This window comes from Dermacentor albipictus, chromosome 2 (genome assembly GCF_038994185.2).
Source record: "Dermacentor albipictus isolate Rhodes 1998 colony chromosome 2, USDA_Dalb.pri_finalv2, whole genome shotgun sequence".
Classification (NCBI taxonomy): Eukaryota; Metazoa; Arthropoda; class Arachnida; order Ixodida; family Ixodidae; genus Dermacentor; species Dermacentor albipictus.
In genome coordinates, this window is record NC_091822.1 from 192,311,979 (window position 1) to 192,327,118 (window position 15,140).

A 15,140-nucleotide genomic window follows, 5' to 3' on the forward strand; every position below is an offset into this window, starting at 1 on the left:
CAAAACATGGCCCCGCCAAAAAAAAGCGATACCAACAAGAGCTACAACGTAGTTACAATTTTGTTTTCTCTATGGCCTTACCCGTGTCTTTTTGCTATCCCGCGTGTTTGTTCGCTTTTCGGAAGGGTTTTTCAACATTTTTGAGAGTCTTACAGTCATAGCTTACAGTGCATGCAACACTCATGGGAGGGTGTCGATAGTTGATGGAAGCGCCGCTGTTCCCATTTGCGGCGACACCCTCAGGACGGCGGCGCTTGCGGGGGGTATCGGTAGTTCATGGAAGAGCAGACACCGCTCGCGGTTTCTCTTTCTCTGTTTAAAGACATTGGAATTGGTTTGACCAACTTTTTGACGCGTTCCACTTGACTGCCGGCTACGTGCTACTTCTATGCTTCCCCAGTCGTCATGAGTGCTGCAGGCCCACTAATTGTTCGGCACTCGTTCACAGCAGCGTTCAAGGGGGCTGCCATCCTTTACGCCGAGGAAACAAATCACTGCGCAGCGGGCCGCAATTTCGATGTTTCTAAATGGGTGGTGCGAGAGTGGCGACTGCAGCGAAGCAAAATTTTCACCCTGTGACGGCAAGTGACAAATTTCCCACGTGCCGAAGTCTGGACGCTTTCCGGAGCTGTAGGCTAAGCTTGCGGCGTACGTCGCTGAAATGTGTGATCGGTCCGTGCCATTGAAGTGCGACGTGGTTATGAAACAAGCCCGGACCTTCGCCTTAATTTTAAGGTTCTGCTCCGCCGTGAGTACAACGAGTGGCTGGCGGCAGAAGACTGCGAAATTACGCCAATCGGACCTGTCAAAAGAGCCTCCGTGATGGCTGCGTGTGGTTGGGTGCATTTGGCGTGGGCTGCTGTTCTGCAAGGTGTCCTGGTGCGGTCGTTTGCCAAATTTGAAATTTTGCTGGACCACGACGCGCTGTGGGACCGCAGCAACGATGACGATGGCAGCACTAGTGAAGACGAGTAGTCGAGTGACCATGTCAGCTACTAATAAATTTTCGTTATCGAATGTGCCCTCGGGTATGCTCTCTTTTTTTTTTTCCCCGGTCAAGCGATATGGGGGGGTCGACTTACATTCGAGTCGACTTACAATCGTGTAAATACGGTATATGAATTGCAAAAACTAGTAGACCCCTTTAATACTTAGCTTGCGATATCCAAGCCGCAAAGTTTCTCGACTCACACGCTTTTGAAGAAGAAACTGTGGTTAAGGTATGGCAGCTGAAAGAAGCCGACGTATTCTTCAATCCGTACGGCTCGAGCCACCCATACCCCAAGCATACACGAAGGGAACGAGCGCGCGCGGCAGCCGATCGAGCCGGAGCGAGCCGGAGCGAGCGGCGTCCTGGCCGCTCGTCCGGCCGCTGACGAGAGGGCGTCCTGGCGTCCGCCCTCTCGTCACTCGCGAGAGGGCGCCATTCCTCTTTCTCGGGGCTAATGTCAAGGACTTGGCAACTGTCTGGACAGACATTAATTTTTTCACCGGAGATATGGAGGTAGACAGTGAGATGTGTGGAGGTCTCACCCCACTCTTAGGGCAAACGAACGACAACACAGTAGTGCAAACAATCACAAGGGCAGTTATTGCACCTTTCATAGACTAATTCTGCTAGCAGCAAATGGGCGCGCAACAAATAGAGGAAGTCCAACTCACCGCAACCGGATAGCGAGCGAATATGTTCACCCCTTGTTGGACACCAGCACCTATTCGATCGTGTGTACAGTCATGCGAACAGTGGCGCGTTCGAACAAGGCCTCGTGAGACAGTCTCGCAGAAGCATGGATCGGTGCACACGCTGAACATCCGCACTGCTTGCCGACTCGGTGCCATAGAGAACAGCCTTCTGCCTTTTGCGCCCGACCAACAGCGCAGCTAGGCGGTGTCAGCAGCGCAACACTCGTGCCATATCTCGTAATGCGCTGCAACCAAGCTGACCGCCGCCTACACTAAGCTACGCAGAGCAGCCGGATTACAGGAGACGCAAGACGTGGGGAAAACGTCTTAGGGGACGCATGAGAGTCGCACATCCCCACTGATGGTAGCATTCGCTTTTTCTCTCATTCTCAGCTCCATCCTGCTTCTTGCTTTTAGTGAGTAGAACGAAAACTAATTAAATAGTCTGTTTCCATGTTATGATATACTCACACACATAGCTTACTCCAGAAATTCAAGTATAGTGAAAAAAACTGCGGGTTGGACACTCCCACATCGTTATAACCAAACAGGTTATATTGAACCAATGGATCTAACTAAGCAATTGTGATTTTTTTTTTATTTACATTGAAGCTAGTGAATTAAAATGCTGCATTTTGAGTGGGGCAAAATGTGAAAACACCTGTGTAGTTAGATTTAGGTGCATGTTAAAAAAACCCTCAGGTGGTGCAAATTTCCCAAGTCCCCCACTGCGGCGTGCGACGTAAGCAAATTGTGGCACATAAAACACCGTAACTTAATTGAACTTGTTTTGTCATGAGATGCACCGTATTTACTCCGAATCTAGGCCGGCCCCAATTCTAAGCCAACCCTCAAATGTCTAAAGCCAAAATATAAAAAAAATGTAAAAAAACTTGCCTAGAGTGTAGGCCAAACAAAAAAGTGAGGACAGCTTTCACAATATGAGAACAGCATTTGTTCAATTTTAACATGCCGAGCTCGTTCTGCGTCGTCATCGCTGCTAGCCTCGTTGCCATCTTCCTTATCGCTGTCATCTCCTCGTTGCGGCACACACAAAAAGCGTCTCCCATTGCCCCTCCAACAATGGACCTTTTTCTCATCGGTGCTGAAGTGCCGCCAGGCTTGAACATTTGATGATGATGCTTCTGCGGCTAGCATAACTTTTCGTTTGAAAGCAGCACTATAGTGGCATCGCTCATTTGGTGCCATTACAAGAATGGCGACATCGCTCGTGTACTTCAGTTGGCTACTGGCATAGCTAGTAGCAGCTGCGGTACTGACGTTTCTAGATGGCGTTAGCTATACACCATGTTTATCATTTTCAATTAAAAATTGGGGCATTTATTAAAATCTTCGTATCTAAGAGGACAAGTAGCTCTCCGCTATCAAGAGCCCCGATGCCGGGGCATAACTATGGGCTGTCCAGAGGGCCCACAATGCAGCGGTCGGGCATTGCCCGACTGTCCCAACGTGGGAGCGGCCCGCAGCACGCTGAGTCATGTACCTCAGGACCTTCATTAAAGTTTTGCATCCATCCATCCTTCCATCTAAGCTGACCCTAGAGTTTGGTATATGATTATTTGAAAAATAAGTATCAGCCTAGATTCGAATAAACATGGTAAAAGAACTAGGGGTGTGCAAATACCAAATTGTAGATTTCGAATATTGTGTATTAGAAAATTTTTCACAGATTCTAATGCTTACAAATTTTGAGCCAGAAAATATGATGCTAAGTCTCCTAGCATTGCATAACACGAATTTAGCAAGCTATCAGTAACTCAGGTACCCAGGAATCAAAATGTACAATGTGGCTTACCCTTATTAAAGGGAACACCACATTAGTGTGCCAGCGCTGCTTACAGCTCAATTCTAGAATATGCAGGTCTAGTGGGTGTTTTTTTACCCAGTGGAATTTCTGTTGAATAGAATCGAGTTCTCTTTCCTACTGAAACTAATAAATTGGTGTTCTGTTGTACTGAATATCAGTGGGGTTATCAGTTTAACTGTGGACCTGTGTTTTGTGGCAATCTCTTATTTATTGCATACAAGGTTTTGCCCTCCAGTTTTTATCTGAAATGCACACCTATTGTGCGTGTCTCCTCGCGCAGGACCTTGGAGGTAATCTTTCCACAGCAATTGCAATTGCAGCATCAAAACAGTTCGTGCCTTGGTACGCATTGGGTTCTGGCACGTCTAGTGTTGGTGGTCACGTAGTGTCAAGGTTTAGAGACTTGGTGCAAAGCATTCGCTCGCGTTGTGACTGCGAGTTCATGGTCATCGAGTGAGATCTGTTAATGTATCCTTGAGCACATATGACACCAATAAAACTACGAACCTTACTTCCTTGTTGTCTCTCTGTTAACACTAGCAGCGCTCTGCCTTTCTGGCGAAACTGACCCTTCTCTTCTTTTCTTCCTCTTCCCCCCTCCCCCCCTGAAGGCTAATATCTGCATCTTTTTACACTTTTGTTTCTAATTTTGGGGCACTGGCTGCAGGCACTAAGCATGGTCAGCCATAGCATCCCAAATTTACAGTGCCGAGCGACGAACCACAATCAAATCTTGGACCCTGTGAGCCACGTCAATGCATTGCTCTCAACACGATACGCACCGCATGCGCCGGTGCTCATAATTGCGCTATTATGGCCCGACTTTCTTGCGATTTGTTTATAAGTGCTTACTAACAAGACACTAACCATCAGGAATTGTCTTGGTATTTGTGAAGTTGTTCTTATGGCTAAAAGTATAAAAGTTCAAATTAAAACGAAATTCATAATTTAACATTTTTTTGCTGCATGTAAAACTTTTTCATATTGAGGTTCAACTGTATTCGAAAAATGTAATGTAGTAGATATTCGATTTGTGAATCAAATTATTTGAACTTTCGATTAGGTTTGGTGATATTCGAGTATTCACACACCCCTAAAAAACCTGCTTTTAGTTCCCAACAATGATATCCTATCATTCATGCACTGTTTAGACCAAAATCTAATAGAGTGTGACACTGCTAGTAAACCTTCTGACATGGCAGTTGCCTGTGCTGTCTAGTCGATGGCCGCTGTACTTCCACATTCAACAAACAAAAAAAGTTGCAATTGGTGGTTTAGGTTGTGTGGAGTGGAAATTATTAAGAATGCGGCATGTGAACTGGTGAATGTTGTACAGTAGCTGAGCATGCGTGTTCGTTGCCTTGGCAGGGGGGTGTGAATCCAGTGAAGTTGTGGAGCCCGCCATTTGTCTTGGCTCCGCAAAAGGACAAGCAGACAGAATTGGGAGAGATGTTCGGGGACCGCAGGGAGAAGTGTGGCATCCTCTTTTGTGCCTACTGCCTGACAGAGGACCAGCGTTGGCTCCTAGCCAGTGTCAGCAATGACAAAGGTGACCTGCTCGACAACTGCTCCATCAACATTGAGATCCCCAACCGGTGAGTGTGGCACATACGCAGCTGCCACTACTTTTTGCCCTTGGAGCACTAGTGGATCGCTTTAGCTTGTTCAAATACCTGCTTTCTGTGGCCTTTCAAAGAGATGTGTTTCACATTTTAAGTTCAAACGTTGTAATGTTGCAGAGCAATGGCAGCGTTATTGTTATGATTTGTGCCCCCCAAGAACGGCATAATGAGTTCACTTGAAATATTTCTTTGTAATGTTTGCTGCAGGGGAGGTTAATGATATACCGTATTTACTTGCATAATGATCGCACTCACGTAATGATCACACCCCTGAATTGTGTTGTCAAAATTCAATTTTTTTTTCCTTTCCTGTGTAATGATTGCACCCCGAACTTGCCACAGCGATACGTCATGTGCGAAGTCTAGCTAATGATGATTACATTAAGACATACCAAGCGGTCTGCATGCACCAAACGTTCTTAAGCAGATGCCCCATTTTATTCCTTTCATCACTTCCCGCACTTCCATGAGAAAAAAAAGCTACAAGCAAGCATGCCTTGGCTTTATCATTTGTAGGATTTATAGTGGTTGTGGTCAGGAGCAACAAAAAAGGCGCTTTTCGACTCTTCTGGTCTGCACTCGTAGGCACGCCACAAATCGCGAGCGGCAACCATAGTAGCCATGTTTACACTGATATGTTAGAAGTGTACCCTATTCATATGCCGACGCTTGTAACACAGCTAAGATATTCGCCCACCCATAGTGGTAGTGTGCCGTATTGGGGTAGTAGTGAACACAAATGCCGTAGTTTCCGCAGCATGCCCACCATGGGTTTCTATGTCACTAGCAGCTAAGCGCGCCCATCTCTATTTCTGTCCCCTCAAAGTGTTCACGGCTACGTTACTGCTGCGAATTCGCCGATAGTAACAATATTATTCATTACTGATATGGAAGAAACTGTTTCAGTGCATGTAGTGTACGCATGAGAAGAAGAAAAATCGCCTGCCGCTTGCTCCACCGGCCGCCATCTTGGTTTTGGTGTCCTGCACTGTTACAATGGCAGCCACCTATCTGTTGACCTGTTGTCATCTCGCAGCAAACGCGACATGAAAAAAAAAAAATGTTTTTGCGGGAAATTTAACCCTGTATTGATCGCACCCCTGAATTGGGGTCATTTTTTTTTTTTACAAAAAAAGTGCGATCAATATGCGAGCAAATGTGGTAACCCTAACAAGAAGTTGCACTAAATCATTGTGCACCCTACAGCAGCCATTCTTATCTGCTGAATGCATTTTATTCTCTCTCTCTCTTTCTTTTTTCTTTACAGGACACGTAGAAAAAAAGTGTGCGTTCGCCGATTAGGCCTGCACAAGCTACTTGAGTGGCTACTGGGTGTTGCGGCGTGTGGTGCTCGTGCTGGTGGTGCAGTCGCCCAGCCGTGGCGACTCGTTGTGGGTCGTTTGGGTCGTGTTGGTCATGGTGAACTGCGCGAGTGGGCAGGGCTTCTTGGCCGACGAAGTCTGCTGCGCTATTCTCGCCGGCTGAGAGAACTCTGTCACCAGTGTGCTGCATCATCGTCATCCTCCTCCTCTTCTGCGTGCGGTGGTGTGGGTGGTATTGTGGGGGGTCCCTGTGTGCTCTCGGCGTGCCTGGTGTCACTGGAACCAGACAGCGCCTTGCGGCTTTTCCATGATCAATATACACCGGATGAGCGGTTCACATCTTCGTGTGTCAGTTGTGACCTTGCTACTCCCCAAGATGCCACTGCCACTCACATTCTTGTCTTCCCTACATCTGCGACCACTCAGGTGAGCAGCATTCCCTACAATGTATTGTGTGCTTACAGCTGTGTTCCTATGCATGCCCATTGCATACCCACCAACTTTTACAACTATCGTAAAATGACTGACCTTCATAGCTTGTCTGATAGGTGGTAATAAATGCAAAATTATTTTCTTGTGTCCAGTTTTGGTAAATTTTTGAAAGAGCACCAATAATATCTCCAACCCATCATCTGAGCATAATTTTTTTAACTGACTTAATTATTCCAATTTACCGCAGCATTGCCACATCCTCTCTAAAAGCAGTGTATAATTGCAATCAAAATTTCGGCCACAGTTATTTGTATATTTCATCAATAATCATAAATATTCATTAACAGGCCACAGGTCCCAACCATAATCAGTGAGGCAAAATGCAAGAACATTTGTGTGCAAATAATTGCATGCATATTAAAGATTTCTAGAGGATCAGAATTATTCTGGAGCCTTCCACTACAGTGTTTGAAGCCCCCACATTGCTTTGGCACATTAAACTCCACGAATCAACCATCTCAGCAGAAAAAAAAAAGGAAAATGAAGGGCGCTGGCAACAAATTGTGGCATGTTTAGCAACAAAATTGCTATCTTAGCTTGCTGTAGCACATTTCTCTAGAAGTGGCAGAGGAAGCAGCAGCTACCGTACTACCAGCATAATGAACGCACATTTTTCCCCCCAGCCCCCAGGGCCCTATTGCGCGACGAAAGACAGCGCACAAGATTGAATCGGGATAAAAGCTGCAATCATTGGCTCCCTTCATGTGCTTTCACTCGCACCTACATCATACGGCGCACGGTGACAACGGCAAAAATGTGCTTGGAATGTCTATATAATCACAATAAAAGTAGGAGACACGGTACGATTCGGCGTCCAATGCAGTGTCGGACACAGTCACACCTGCCAGACATGTTAGACACCAAATCGTACCGTGTGTCTCCTACTTCGTGGCAGTAAGTTCAGGGTGCAATCATTATTTGATAAAAAGAAAAAAACACTTCTTGATTGGAAAAGGGGGGGCCGCATTCTTTACGCGAGTACTTTGATTATGTGAGTAAATACAGCATTATATAAATTGTGGAAGCCAAGTTTATAGAAACTTGGTGGTTCACTAGGGCACTTTGCTGCTGCTGTAACAAGGTGTGAGGTAAACGTGGGAGAGGGGAGGGGGGAGAGGCTATACTTGAGGACAACTTTTCTTGGCTATGAAGTGAAGGCTACGGCACCAAAGCGCACCTCTAGCACCGCTGCTGGAAGTAGGCCTGCAGTTTTGTTTGCATTTTCTTATGTAAAATGTAGAGTTCAATATTATTTTATTTATTATAGCACATACTTTAACTGATATGTAACGTTCACTAGTCAGGTACTCGTGTTGTATTTTTAGTTTGCCCTTTAGAGTCTTCGCACAAATGAGGCCATCCCACATTTTACGCATTCCTTAACTCTATAACCCCCTAATTGATTCCAGTGTAACATGCCAAGTTTCCCCAGTTCTTTGTTAGTCATCATGTTTTTCTATGTCATTGTGATTCTGAAAATATATTACTTGATTGATTTCTGGTTTGGTCGGGCAACTTACTTGTCATTTGCGATATTGGTACAGCCTGCCATTACGAGTACAGCTCGAGATTGGGGGGTTAAAGGGTTAAGGGCAAAATGGAACGCCTGTCTTTTGGTGAGTGTTTGTCGCTTGCTATCCCACCCGTCTGAGGGGCTGATGACCAACTTCAGCACCAAAACCTTGTCGAAGTTCACAAAGCATGTGTTTGCAGCGTCTACTTAGAAACTAAGCGAGCGCATCAGGAAATCACAAACATCAGCAGGTTCAAACGAGTGAGCAAGCTAACTTATGCTGCGCTGGCTCTACTGATGCCAGCATCGGTTGCGAGTTCTAGTTCCAACAGACGTACACCTGCTTTGGGGCACTGATGCAGGCTGCTTTGCTCAGTGTTAAGAACTCTATGCATTTAGGATAGGTATGAACATCGATTTGCTTCATACATTCACACCGAGTTAATCGTCTCGACATTCAATAAAATAAAAGAGGTATTCAAGACTTGAGAAACGGAAACTGAAACCGGTGCCAAGCTTACCCAGACTACATGAGCCTATGAACACATGTGCAGAAGCACAGCCTCTGTAGCTTTCCCTTCATAGCCAACGAAAGTTGTCCGCGAGTATAGAGATTGGCGTTTCGCTTCATGGGTGGAGGGAGCATGTGCTTTCATGCTTTTACATTCTCTTGAGGCGCTTGTGTACATAAATTGTGTGCCAAGACATTGAATCAAAAGCAATGATGAGCAAACAATTCTAGTAAAACAAGCTGTAAGGTAAATGGCTAGATATCAACTCATGGTGTCACTATTTGTCATGTAGTAGATTGACGTTTTTCATTGTTTCTCACTTTGTTTTACGCAAGGAACATTTTGTAGCAGGATTGGTTCTGTCAAAAGATGCCACACATAAAGTAGTTGATGCTTTCCTATCCGGCAGTCATGTAGGGAGTTCTCACTGGAGTCCACATCCTGTAAACAAAACAAAACTTGAGTAACTCGAAAATTGAAAAATTATAATCTGTACTGCAGTTTGTATGCATTTCATGATTCTGAAGATTCAAGGAATGAGGTGAAGTGAAATTTTCGGTGGACAGAATTCGGTGCCTGTAGCGACTATACATCAACTCCATCATATGCAGCATCGTGCAAATGGATGGATGCAAAACTTTAATAGAGGTCCTGAGGTACGCGACTCAGCGCGCTGTGGGCCGCTCCCACGTTGGGACAGTCCGGCCATGCCCGACCGCCGCATCGTGGACCCTCTGGACAGCCCATAGTTGTGCCCCGGCATCGGGGCTCTTGATAGCGGAGAGCCACTTGTCCTCATTGATTTGTTCTTTGCCTCATAACGAGGGGCAACGCCAGAGCATATGGTCTAGGCTAGCGATGTCATTGCAGTGCCTGCAAGAACTAGTGGCATAGGTGTCGGGATAAAGCTTGTGGAATAAAGCCTGGCTGGGATACGAGCCTGTTTGCAATAATCTGAGGGTCAATGCGTGCGCTCTATTTAACTTCTTGTGTGGAAGGGGAATGTCTCTCCTGCCGAGATAGAAGTGCTGCGCAATTTCATTGTATGTGGTCGGTTGATCTCTGCTCTCCACCACTGCGGGCCGGCGTTGGAGTTCTCCATGGTCGCGGATAGCGAGACCTCGCGCCTTGGAGTGGGCCAGCTCGTTGAGGTTTGTGGGGCCTCCCATGATGGATCCCATGTGAGCAGGGAACCACGTCAGAGTGTGGGTGGCGATGCTTTTGCCGTCGAGGATGCGACAGGCTTCCTTACACACTGTGCCAACGCTGAAGGCGTGGATGGCTGCCTTGGAGTCGCTGAAGATATTGGCATGTTTGTCGTCCAGGAGGGCCAAGGCAATGGCCACTTGCTCGGCCGCATGCGACGACGTGGTTCGTACCGAAGCGGCGTGCAAATGAAATTTTTTTTTTAAATAAGAATTGCAGTCGAAACCCGTGACAATTAAATTCTTGCAAGAACAAAATATTTTCGTATCTCCGGCGAACGCCCGTAACATTCTATGCATTTCATACCTCTCAAAAACGAAATGTTGTTGTACTACAGTCAAACTTGATAATTTGAACTCAAAGGGGCCCAAAAATTTGTTCAGATTAGAAGAAGTTGGAATTAAAGGAAGCTAATTGAATGGAGGACTTATCTGCAGTGGCGCATGTGCACTGAGCTAACACATAGGTGGGAAGTTCCACAAGATTTATTCACACGTATTTACATTTTACAGTCAGTTACTAGGCGTATCGGTGCCCGCACTGTGATGGGGGCGGCAAGTACACGCATGTATAATAAAAGGTAACATATGTCCCGTGACAATTGCCCCTTCGAGCTTTTGGTTGCTTCACCGCATGACTGCTGTACTGGGGCGAAGTTGACTTTCGGGAACCAGTATTGCGCAACACACCAGGCTTTCCACACTTTAAAGACATAGGCAGGGATTACAAAGGCAGAGTTGGCGTCATTGCTAACTGTGGCAAAGTGTTTCAATGAAAAACATGGCAACGTACAACAAGAAGCTTGGCAGCGAACATTGAAGTAGTTAGGCATAGCGTTGCCATGGTGTGCCTGTGGCTGCCAGCGGATCTGCATGCAAGAATGCTGGCTTGAGGCAGCACGATAATCAAAATGGCTGTGGTGGTGGCTTTGATTAATGCTGTTTTGGACAAGTGGTCATACCAAACAGCCTGCAAAGTCGGACGGCGAAGGTTTTTTTCATTCGAAATTTCAGACATTCTTATACATTGGCTCTATGGGGTAATGGGAGTATCACGATGCTAACAGGAGTCACAAACCCATAACAAACAAAAGTAATCGGTGATGCACACACCTGCATACGCCTGTGCACAGATTTCCTCCGCGACCTCTCTCTCCTCTCTCTCTCTCTCCCCTTTGCGCGCGACGCTGAGAAGTCTCTCCTACGCTTTTCCTCTATGGCGGGGTCAGAAGAATGCTAGTCAGAGGCATCGACGTGTGATTTGGCACACTGCTAAGAGCATTGTCGGAGGGCAGTATGTTGGCATTAACCACCACAAATGTTTACGCGTTCGAATTACTGGAAATTTTCGCCCATAGGAATTCACATAGTTTTAGCGGGACAATAGTGTCAGTTCAAATAAACCAAAAGTTCGAATCAAGTATGTTTGAATTAACAAGATTTAACTGTACAGTCCTGACCTGCCGTGGTTGCTCAGTGGCTATGGTGTTGGGTTGCTGAGCACGAGGTCGCGGGATCGAATCCCGGCCACGGCCGCCGCATTTCGAAGGGGGCGAAATGCAAAAACACTAGTGTACTTAGATTTAGGTGCATGTTAAAGAACACCAGGTGGTCAAAATTTCCATAATCCTCCACTACAGCGTGCCTCATAATCAGAAAGTGGTTTTGGCACGTAAAAACCCCATAAATTAAACTGCACAATCCTGCATCAACTAAATTTGCCGGAGCGTAACCTACTCGTGCTAGGCTAGCAGGCTCCAGAATGTGCTCAAATGCGATTGCTTTGCTCTAAAATTGCGTAAAATACCACCACATTACACTTGCATGGGTGCACCAGAAACACATCATGGCCTCTATCTTGTTTATTGATCGCCAGTTTGAACCAGCACGCATGTTGCTACTGACATGTGATGACGATTTTTGCATACCTAGTGCAGTGCATAATGTGCACCTCGGTGAGAATAATGTGGCACAAACAAGGTAATTCACGTCTCACTAACGTGGAATTGTTTATGGCGCTTAAGATGGCGGTCGCAGCATGGAGTGCCACGCATCGGGCCATGATTGAGCAATCATCTGGGAATACGCATCCCTTGCTTCAAGAACACTGGTTTCGGTGTCACCCGACAAGCATCGCATGCGGATTTGGCGCCGGACATAGATTTGCTCAAAGGGACCGTATTCTTAATGATCAACTGCTTCCAGGTATACGAGATACGATCACTTTTGTGCTCGGCACCCGACGCGTCGGCGCCTACGGGCAACAACGGGCACTGGAGAAATGCACCTGCATGCGTGGAGCTCTGTTGGGACCGTATTCTGAAACTGTCACTTTCTCAGTGATACTATCGCCTTGGCCATGCCTTCGCCATGGGTGCGTGCTGATTGGCTGTTTTAGCAAAATCGGATGAGCTGATTGGTTGGTTGAGCACTACGTCATCTGATTTTGCTCAACCAGCCAATCAGCATGCAACTGACAGCGATACTATCGCCTCAGCAATAGTATCGCCAAAGTGGATTGTTTCAGAATACGTCCCTTGCTATGCGTCTGGTGCCGAGTTACACAAGATCGCGCAAAATATTTGCATCTCCGAAAGCAATACACGAATACTTCTCCGCCCCTGTGCTACCACTGCTGGTTGACGCAAGTAGCAAAGCTTGCCAAAGTAGGCTAATGGAATTTTGACAGCAGAGTTCAGTTCTGCGACACATTACCTATCTGTGCTGTCTCATTTCGCAACAATGAAATTCTCTCAAAAGCGAATTTTCTTTCCGTTCCCCGCCGTTTTTGCGATTGCGAGGTTCAACTGTATATGGAAGCTCGAGGTGCGCTCACGTGCGTTTTCAGAGACGTGGAGTGTGTTTGCTTGCGAAAATGGCAAAGCAAAGTGGATGCACCGTGAATGCTATACTCAGTTGCCTGGAGCAAGGGCAGCACTGCACCTTCCACTGCTGCCGTGAGCGTTGCATGTGCACACATTATAGACGCACTAATGTTCCTTCTGATCTGCTGTGTGAATGCGCTGGTCTGAGCAAAAAACGTCTAACTAGCATTATTTAATATTTAACTGGTCACTGACTAATGCCGACAGTGTCCCTTCAGTCTCACTTTGTGCACTATCGAGGTGCAGCGCCTGCAGTGCTACTAGCGACACTCATCACAACAGCCTGGTAGCTGCCAGGGAGCTGTTGCTTTTGTCCAGCAAGAGTTACTTTGCGTGTTGTGTCGAGGCATGCAAGTGTAACACTATACCTTGCTGTTGCTATCGCCCCTTGGCCTTATGAGCACTCCTCTCTGTGATACTTTAGCCATGCTGGCACATAGCAAAAAAAAAAATTGCACATGGTAATATATTTGAAATCAAATTAATATCTGAATCTAACTTGTCATTCAACTTCTTTTAACTTAGCTTGATGCAGTTTTATTTAATTTGAGCTGGAAGTTAACTAGCACATGCCACAAAACATGCTTTTCATGTTTTCTAATGTTATCGTGTACTATTCGGTGATTACATTCGGCACACTCTGGCTAAAACAAAAACACCTGGGTGACCTGGAACACCTGGGAACAGAACACCTGCAAAAACGTAGATGAGTGTTTGCACAGGAGGTTGCTCAGCGTTTCTTCGGCTGCAGGATCACAAGCGTCTGTGAGCAGAAGGTCATTAAAATGTCACTGATAAGATGTATTTCCATAAATATAACCGAAGTGTTTTTTTTTTTTTTAATCGCTGACAAAGCACTGCATATTATTGCTGAAAACAGTCCCCTTATAGAGCAAACTCTAGCTTTGTGTGGAGACTTCTCTGGCAAAAATATTGAGGCAAGAATTCTGTGGAACATTGGCCACGTACACATGAATACATGAATCAAATACATGAACCGCTGAGCTATCTGTGACACAGTTATGTTGTGACTACTCATTGACATGGAGAGAAGGCCTTGCAAGTTTGTACGCATGAAAGTTGGCAGGACATGTTATATAATCACAAAGGGGCATCATCTGGGATCTTTCAAGCTATATGACTTACATTGTGTAACAGATATGTTCCATGATTGATTTTGCAGTCAAGCCCACCTGCCTGCTGAAGGTGGTCTTGACTTGAAAAACAGCAGAAATTAAGCCGAGTACTGACTGACAGACAGACAACGAACTTTATTTACAAGGTCCTGAGAAGCTTGGGCCGCTCCCATGTGGGGATTGGTAGGTTTGAGCCTAACCGCCGCATCGTGGGCTTTCTGGACAGCCCAAGTTTGTCGTGAAAGTTCTTAGCTCTGGATGGCAGAGCTCCATTCTTCTTTCGTGATGTGATTGGGTCCTTGTAATGAGGGGCATTGCCAGAGCATGTGTGCGAGATTGCTAACAGCCCCACAGTCGGGGCAAGTAGAGCTAAAAGCCTCTGGTGAATACTAGAAAAAAACATATAACAATCTTAAATGTTGCACCTCGTGCTGCTGCATATTCACAGTGCGAAGCTGTGGCATTGTTGCTGTGTAGAGTTAAAAACTGTGTGCTGTTGCATTTTTTTGAAATCTTAAGTGATGAGCATTGTTTCAACTTGTGACTCTTATCTTTAGTCTGAGCATGTGGAAAGAGACTCTGAGGGTGTCTAGTGTGCACCTGGACTTGCTCAACATACTCTTTCACAAATTTCAGTGACACTAAGAGAACGATTACTTGGTAAAGAAATTAATAATAGACTATTTCTATGGTGCTAAGGTACAATGCAGGAGGCTAGCAGAAAAAGGTCCCAGAAGGACAGCTTGACAAGGCTCCAAGCATCTTCGCAGCAACTGGAAAACAGTCACACAAGCAGAAAAAATTCAGCTGTTGCAGCTCATATATGTCCAGGTCAATGTATCTAAAATAGCATCCACGTGAAGTTGCAATGAAATACAGAACATGAAACAAGGGAACGTGATAACATAAATGTAACGAGAAGTATTGGGGTTTCATGTGATA

The 15,140-nt window shown here is 45.9% G+C and overlaps 1 protein-coding gene across 4 annotated transcripts in view; it reads left to right on the forward strand.

The window, feature by feature from the left end:
* skd (mediator complex subunit skuld) overlaps window positions 1-15,140 on the forward strand; it is a 159,061-nt gene that overhangs the window by 126,531 nt on the left and 17,390 nt on the right. For all 4 annotated transcript variants that reach the window (XM_065427431.1, XM_065427429.1, XM_065427430.1 and 1 more), the window contains 2 exons: window positions 4,880-5,106; window positions 6,401-6,881. In XM_065427431.1, coding sequence (XP_065283503.1) covers window positions 4,880-5,106; window positions 6,401-6,881 — 708 coding nt within the window. The remainder of the gene's footprint in view (window positions 1-4,879; window positions 5,107-6,400; window positions 6,882-15,140) is intronic.